Source organism: Trichechus manatus, unplaced genomic scaffold, assembly GCF_000243295.1.
Source record: "Trichechus manatus latirostris isolate Lorelei unplaced genomic scaffold, TriManLat1.0 scaffold00087, whole genome shotgun sequence".
Classification (NCBI taxonomy): Eukaryota; Metazoa; Chordata; class Mammalia; order Sirenia; family Trichechidae; genus Trichechus; species Trichechus manatus.
Window position 1 is genome coordinate 1,533,965 of NW_004444023.1, and position 8,263 is coordinate 1,542,227.

The 8,263-nt window shown below is 54.4% G+C and overlaps 1 protein-coding gene across 1 annotated transcript in view; it reads right to left on the bottom strand.

Annotated features, from left to right (window-relative positions):
- Nucleotides 1–8,058, bottom strand: part of DACT3 (dishevelled binding antagonist of beta catenin 3) — a 9,277-nt gene extending 1,219 nt beyond the window's left edge. Inside the window, exons 1-4 of the mRNA XM_004381796.1 lie at nucleotides 7,810–8,058; nucleotides 1,694–1,790; nucleotides 1,327–1,479; nucleotides 7–201 (exon numbers count right to left, since the gene is read on the bottom strand). Of these exons, the coding sequence (XP_004381853.1) occupies nucleotides 7–201; nucleotides 1,327–1,479; nucleotides 1,694–1,790; nucleotides 7,810–8,058 (694 nt within the window). The remainder of the gene's footprint in view (nucleotides 1–6; nucleotides 202–1,326; nucleotides 1,480–1,693; nucleotides 1,791–7,809) is intronic.
- Nucleotides 8,059–8,263: the final 205 nt, after the last annotated feature.

The window sequence follows — 8,263 nt, forward strand, 5'->3', positions numbered from 1 at the left end:
GGGGGCACGGGCGTGGGCTGCGCAGCGCCACGGCGTGCAGGGGGCTGGGCGTCAGGAAAGGCCCCGCGCGCGGCCGCCGCTCTGCCGACAGGCAAGCCTCTGCCCCTGAAGAGCCCGCGGCCGTCGGGTAGGGCGCCGAGAAGGACCGCGGCACGGCGGCCCGAGCGCTCACTGCCTCGCGAGCGCTGGGACTGGCGTCTCCTAGGAGAGGGAGGCAAGAAAGGAAGGGAGTGGAGGAGCTCTCAAAGTCTTTTCTCACCGAGTCTGGGAGGGCAGGCTTCCTCTCCCACTAAAAGCCCTGCTCTCATCCCTTTCCCCATATTCAGGTTCCTAACAAAATCTTCACAGTGGCTTACAAGCCTCTGCATGATCTGTCTCGCCCACCCCGATCTCCTGCCGCTTCCTCTTTGTTTGTAGGATTCCAGCCACGCGGGCCTCCTGAAAATACATGCCAGTTGCACTCGGGCCTCAGGGCCTTTGCACTTGCTGTTCATGCTACCTGGAACACTCTTCCCCCAAGATATCTGTTTGGCTGGCTCCCTCCCTTACTTTCAGGTCACCACTACTGTGTCACTGTCTCAGTGAGGACTCCTCTGGCCGTATTTTCTAAAATTGCAACTCTCTCCCCAACACAAACAGACCTTTTCTAGCTCCTTTCCTTGGTTTCTTTCTTTTCCCAGTACATGTCAATATCTAACATCCTATGTATTTTACTTCTTTATCTTGTATAGTAACTATCTCTCCCACTAGAATGTCAGCTCTATAACAGCAGAGATTTGTGTCTGTTTTGTCAGCTGTATCTCCTACCCCTAGCAGAGTGCTGCTTCTTGTGTACTGTGGAGTCCATTCCACAGTACAGAGACCTGATATGACAGAGTAGAACTGCTCTGTAGGATTTACTAGGCATAGTAAGCCAAACCAAACTGTCACTGGGGAGTTGATTCTGACTCATGGCAACCCATATGTGTTAGAGTAGAAGATCACCAGGCCTTTCTTCCACACTGCTGCTGGGTGGGTTTGAACCACCAACCTTTAGGTTAGTAGTTTTTATTTACTGGGCAGCTACCATATGCCAAGTCCAGTGCCTTAGGGCAGAGGCTCACTGAAAGCTCAAAACATCCCTACGAGGTAGGCATTGTTATGATCCCGTTTTAACAGATGAAGAAATGGAGGCCCGGAAAGAAGAGACGTGCTCAAAATCATACAAGAAGAATATCACAGCGGAATTTGAATCCAAATCGGTCTGACTCAGAAGATTGTGCTCCAAACTGTCTGCTTTTAGTGTCCATTCCCTGGCCTCAGGGCCCCCTACCCCACCCACCTTACCTAGAGACTTGGGCCGCTCACTGGCATAGATGCCCCGGGGTTCAGAGGGACCTAGGCGTCCATAGGAGCCAGATCCAGAGAAGCCACTGTCCCCACAGAAGGTCGAGGGTGGTGAGTCTGGAGCTCCTGTGGAGCTGGGGTCTTCATAGAAGCCTGGATTCCAGGGAGAAGGGGAGAGAAAATCAGGGAGCCTGGATGGGGAGACCAGGGGCAGGGAGACAGGGAGAACAAGGGAGCAGATAGAGGGTGAGACAGAGGGGCAGAGAGAGGGGGGACTGAGGGGCAGAGAGAGGGAGGAGACTGAGATGGGGTACAGTGGGAAAGATAAGGGTGTCCCGGGAAGGCCTTCCCTTCCACCTGTGCTCACCCGAACTGCGCCCGCTCTCTTGCTCCAGGCCCCCAGACTCCAGGCTCAGGTCTCCCAGCTGCTGGCCCAGGTCCCAGATGAGCCCAGGCAGGGCTTCCTGGGGACACAGGGAGAGCAGGATGGTCAGAAGAGCCCCAGTCCTCTGCCCACGGGTCCCCTCATTCCATGGGCTCATGGGCAGAGTCTCATTTTTTACCTGAGTCCCAGGACACCCCTCAGTATCTGTCCCTTTAGCCCCCTTTGAAAGTCCTTCTGGCTGTCTAACTCCAGTCTTTCATGCTGCAGTTCCATCTCAGTCCCTCTTAGGTATGATGAAGCCTCATCCCTTGGGCCATCCATATCAGCCATTTCCCCCATCTATTGCTTACAGCCCCTTAGCCCCTATTAGAATGTCCCTCTTTGAGTTTAACTTCAGATCTTCTTGCTGTAAGGGCAGTTCACTGCTAAAACGTTGTGCCCAAGATCCAGCAGAGCCCTTAGCCGTGGGTGTGCCTTCTCCCAATCCTTAACCCTGCCTTCTCAGATGCTCCCATCTCCTCCCATTGCCAGTGGGAAAGATTAACTGTAACATCTTTAGAAAGTCCCTTTGCTAGTGTCCCTTAAGTCCTTCCTGCTGCAGACTCTTTCCCTCAGTTAAAAGAAAGCTGATCACAACTCATGGACTTCTTTGCCCCTCCCCTCAGAACGCCCTCTTCCTACTGGGAAGTCCTTATGTGAGTCTAGCCTTAGTGGTATTGCTGTAAGGACATTTGTGCCAAGCCCCAATAGGTCCCTTTACCCCCGGAACCATATTCTCCTCCAGCCCTTGCTCCATTCCAACCCGGAAGCCCCCACTGTCTGCCCACAGTGCCTCACTCATCTCGAGGAAAAATGTCCGCGAGTCTATCCTGGATCCTTCTTGCTGCAGGAAAAGACCATTTTTTAAATCAGGTGTGAATAAACGGAGGTGAAAACCCTTTGAGAGGAGTAAGAGTTACTGAGGGTGGGAGCTGAAACAACACGGGGTTTCCAAGACACTAGGACTTAACCCGTTTTTGGAAAACTGAGGCCCAGAGCCAGGAAGAGTTTCCCATGGGTCTGGCCGAGGCCAGAGGTGGCCATAGCCTCAGGCTGACGGTTGACCCTCAGACAAAAGCGGCTTGTCTGGGCAGCGGGAGGGAGGGAGGGAGGGAGGAGGGGCTTGGAGGGCAGGCGCCCAGCCTTTCCTATTTAGGGCAGAAAGACAAGACGGCTGCTCCGAAGCACCGCCCCAGCTTCCCCTCCCCGGCTCTCCTAGGGCTCTCCTGACCCACCCCCACCCGCCCAGAACAGAAGCCCCCGTCTGGGCCTGTTTATGCAAGGAAGGTCAACAAAGCATTCCACTGTGGGCTCCTGCCCTGGTGTGAAAAGATTATCATGGCGGAGTCATCTCTGAGCAGAGTAGAACCCAGGAAAGCAGCCGAACTGTGCAGCATCAAAACCTCAAAACCAAACCCGTTGCCGTCCAGTCGATTACGACTCATATCAACCCGCTAGGACAGAGTAGAACTGCCCCATGGGGTTTCCAAGGCTGTGAATCTTTCCAAAAGCAGACTGCCACAGCTTTCTCCCACAGAGCGGCTGGGGGGTTTGAACGACCTTGTTTTGGTTAGCGACTGCACCACCAGGGCTCCGTGCAGCATCGGGCTGCCCATATACCCCATGTCATGTCCTCCCACTAATGGTCCCCTTGGTCACTGCGCTCTAGCCACATCGGCCTCCTTGCTGTTCATTTGAACATGCCGTGTATGCTCCTACCCCAGGGCCTTTGCACTGGCTGTTCTCTCTGTAGGACAGGTTTCGCCCATGTATCCTACTGGCTGACTGCCTTGCTTCACTCAGGCGCCTGATTACACAGTCCCTTTTCTGACCCAACCAAAACCAAAACCTGTTGCTGTAGAGTTGATTCCGACTCATGGCGACCCCGCGTGTTACAGAGTAGAACTGCTCCATACGGTTTTCTTGGCAGTGGCTCTGCAGGAGAAAGACCTGACAATCTTCTTCCATAAAGATTATAGCCAAGAAAACCCTCTAATCTAAATTGACTCTAAAGCACCCAACAACAACAAATCTTCATGGAAGCAGATCACCAGGCCTTTCTTCCACAGCACCACTGGGTGAGTTCGAACAGCCAACCTTTAGGTTAGTGGCTGAGTGCAAACTGTTTGTGCCACCCAGGCACCTCCTTCTCTGAGCACTCTGTCTAAAATAGCTCCCCTGTGTTTTTTACATAGCAGGAATGACTTCCTGGCTTAAAATTATGTATCGATCTGTCACTTGTTTATTGTCTGTCTCACTAGAACATCAGCTCCTGGAGAGCAGGGATTTTTGTTTGTTTTGTTCACTACTGTGTCCCAAGTGCCCAGACCAGTGCCTGGTACAAAGGAGGTGCTCGGTAACCATTTGATGAAAGAGTTAATGTCTACAATGGAATACTATGCAGCTGTTAAAAATGGAATAATTTCAGTATGGAATCAGTGCCAAGATCCATGGTAAGTGGCAAAAGAAAAGTAAAAAATTTATAGTAGGAGTGTGAGAATCACCTGGAGGCTTGTTAAAACCCAGATTTCTGGAACTGACTTCCAGTTTCTGATTGGGGCCTGGAGGTTAACAGTAACACCATTAGAAAGCCCTTTTGCTAGTCTCCCTTAAGCCCTTCCTGCTGCAGACTGATTCTTTGAGAATTTGCATTTTGAACAAGTTCCCACGTGATCTGACACAGCTGGTCCAGGGGGCCACACTTTGAGAACCACTGGCATAGATTCTGGGACCTTACCCAAGAAACTGGAATTTGTAAGAAAAAAAAAAAAAAAAGGTAAAGCAAAGCTCTACATGTCTTGGTATGTAAACTGTTTTCATGAGTCCAGGCACTGGAAGAGGTCTGGAAGGACTCACAGTAGGGTGACAGTGGTGTTGCTCCCAATGGAGGGGGTTTAGGGGGTCAGGGGAGGGAAGGGGGGAGGGAAGTGTTTAAGGAGGCATGACTTGGAGCCAAATTGTCGTTGTGTGCTATCGACTCAGTTTTGCCTCATAGCGACCCCACCCATGTGACAGAGTAATGTGACAGAGTAGAACTGCCCCATAATGTTTCCTAGGATGTAATCTTTACAAAAGCAGATCTCCAGGTCTTTTCTCCTATGGAGCCACTGGGCAGGTTCAAACTGTTGACCATTCAGCTAGCAGCCAAGTGCTTTAACCAGCTAGGGTCTAATCCCAGCTCTGCCACGTCCTAGCTGTGTGACCTTGGGAAGGTTACTTCACCTCTCTGAACATCAGTTTCCCCATCTGTAACATGGGCATCATACAATTCTCTCTCTTATGGAGTTATTGTGCAGATTTAATGAATTTTAATAAACAGTTCCTTTAAAGCACTTAATAAATGCCAACTTTTCTTATTATATGAAAGCTATAAATTTCTTACAAGCAAAATATGAATTGTGTTTTTACTTGTGCAACGAAAAATAAATGTAGAAAACGATTTTTTTTTTTTTTTTTTTTGGTAAGGTCTGCAGGTCTAATTTCAGTTCTTCTACTACGGGGAAGAGGGAAGAGCAGGAATTGGGGGCAGGGGCAGACAGGAGAGGCCTCCTCCCCCAGCAGAGACCACTTCCCTCCCAGCCACCTCAGTCTACTCCCATCACCCCCTGCCCCAATAGCAAGTCTGACTTCACTCCTTCTAGCTGCAAACGGGTGAATCTTTAACACAAAGGACCAGAAGGTCCTTGGCCTGAATCTGGCCGCCTGCCTGCTCTCATGCCCCTCATCCTATTTTTGCAAGCCCTTTTGTAAGTGGCCTCAGGCCATTCTGCTCAGGCAGGTGTAACAAGGGTGTGGTCAGGACGCCTGGAGACCCCAGTGCCCACACTTTCCCAGACCTTTGCTTCTCTCAGCTCATATGTCCTAGTCGGGATGCAATGCCCTTCATCTCTGTTAGGAAGTCCTTCTGCAAATCTAACTTAAGTCCTTTCTACTGGAACCCCCAACGGCAAGCTCTGACCACACACATGCTTTCCTTCTTTGGAGAGAGCAGGACCCAGGGAACCCCCCCCCCGCTTTAATCCAGGGTTCTTGCCTCTATTCTCTGAGATACCCCTAGTTTTTACCTGGCATCCTCATCATTCCTATTAAAAAGTAATCAAGTCTAACTTGAGTTTTTCTTGCTGCAAAGAGAGTGTATGGGGGGGTCAGCTTCATAAGACAAGGGTTCAGGGATCAGAGGAGGCTCCCACCCCCTCCTCAGAAGGATTTAGGAACCTCCAACATCAGAGGAGTTTATATTTAGCGCTTCTCTGCTCCACCCTCAGTGCGGCTGTCTCCCTCAGCCCTCCCGCCGCCACCGCCTCCTCCCTGATGCCAGGACCGAGTTTGCCTGGAGACTGTGAGGGGGAGAGGCCTCCCCACTACCATTTCAAGTCAGCCAGGGAACCGAGGGGTGGGGGGACTCCAAGGGGCAGAGAGATAGGGAGAACGAGGGGCAGAGAGAGGGAGATTGAGGGACAGAGAAGCGGGGGGGGGGGTCCGAGGGGCAGAGAGAGAGGGAGATTGAGGGGTAGAGAGATGAGGAGACGGATGAGAGATGGGGAGACTGAGGGGCAGAGAGAAGGGGAAACGGAGGGGCAGAGAGAAGAGGGGACCGAGGGGAAAAAGAGGGGAGAGACTGAGGTACAGAGGGAAGGAGGACACTGTTATCCATACCCTCTTCCTCTCCTCCCTGGGATGGGAGGCACCTTTCGGAGCCCAGCCAGCTTGGGTGGGGGGAGCTGGTGAAGGCCCCCACAATCCGTCTCCAACTTTAGGAGGGGGTGGGGCCTCCCACAGCTGTTTCTGCTTCCCCGAGAAGAATGTGTAGGGTCCCGCTCCGAACGGGGGAGGGGCTGGGCTTGCAGCCCCGGAGTCTGGCTTCAGCTCCCCTCCCCACTCCCCATCTGGGGAGGGGGCAGCCGAGGTCAGCCGCAGGGAGAGCCCCCTTCCCCCCAACCTCGGCTCAGATTTCCCCAAACGGGAAGCTCTGGCCACACACAGGCTTGGGGATGGGATCAGCAAGTGGAGCCAGGGTCTAGGGCCCGGCGGGCTAGGGGGAGCTGCTGGAGGATGGGCGGGGACAGATAGAGACCGAGACGTGGGGCAGGAAAAGAAAGAGGTGCAGCAATGCAGGAAGGGAAAGCCAGGGAAACAGAGAGACTCAGAGAGACAGAGACGGAGAGGTAGAGGGTTAAGAAAGAGAGGCAGACATAAAGTCACAGTGATGTGGGGATATGGAGGGAGTAAGAGAACCCAGGAAGAGGTCAGGAGAATGAAGGAATGACACAGAGGGGGACAGAGGGATGATGCCTCCTTAAATCAATCCGGAGACCTCTGTCTCATTTTCCACCATTAGAGCGCCAAGGAGGTCCACAAGTCAGGTACTCCCATGCTGCCTCAACCCACCGCCTCTGGGATCAAGGAGGGTTGGGAGCAGGTAGGAAAGGAAAGGATATGTCACCCGAGGGGCAAGATCCCTGTGGGGTGCTCAGGGACCGTGAGCTTCCTCTCAGCAGTGATCCCTCCCCCAGGAGGCCCTAAAGCCCCCTCCCCCATTCTGCCCCCTCCAGAGATCTCTAAGCACACCAGGATTAGGGAAGATGGAGCCCTGGTAGCCGGGCCAGGAGGGGGGCATGTTTGGATCACGGCTGTGTGGGCTGTGTGACCTTCGGTGAGTAGCTTGCCCTCTCTGAACCTCAGTTTCTTTCTCCGTACAATGGGGACGATCACCTCCTATCTCCCAAGCTCCAAGGAGACCACGCATGCAAAGTATTCGGCGCCCCGCTTGACACATACTTGGCGCCCAGAAGGATTTTTCTTTGGTAAGGAGGTAGGGGATGGAGCCTATGCATCTCACGAGGCCCTAGCGGAGGCGATGCAATCTCCACCACCACCTTGCGTCCGGGTTTGGAGGCGGGAAGGCCAGATCCCGCCCGCCGCTCGAACTCCCCGTCCCTACCCCCTTCCTCTCCCCTCCCACCCCTCGCGATCGGGACCGGTGTCTGAGCATCCAACCAAGACAGACTGACAGACAGACTGGGGGAGGGGCGGGGACGGACGGACAGGCAGCCCCTCACCAGCTGCTCCTCCAGGGCCTCTGCGGCCCGGCGCGCCGCCGCCGCATCTTCGTCCTCCTCGGCGTCCTCCTCGTCCTCGGCCTCGGCGCCCCCCATTCCGGGCTGGGCTAGCCGCAGCGCCTGCTGCACGCGGTACTCCTGCCTCTCCCGGAGCCAGTGCAACTCGCAGAGGCCGGCCAGGCTACCCTCCAGCCAGCCCCGCAGCCGGCCCCGCTCGGGGCTCACCGGGAACGAGAAGGCCCCGATCATGGCTGCAGCCCCCCGCCCCAGCCTGGCCGGGCCCCGCGGCCACCCCTCTCCCGGTCCCACCTCCTCGCCCCAGCAGCCCGCCTGCCGCCCGCCCGCTGGCCCGGCTGTCACCGTCTCATCTGCATAGGCGCCCGCCCATTGGGCCGCCCACCGGCGCCTCATCTGCATGGCCACGCCCCTGGCTACAGAGTAACCGCCGTCTATT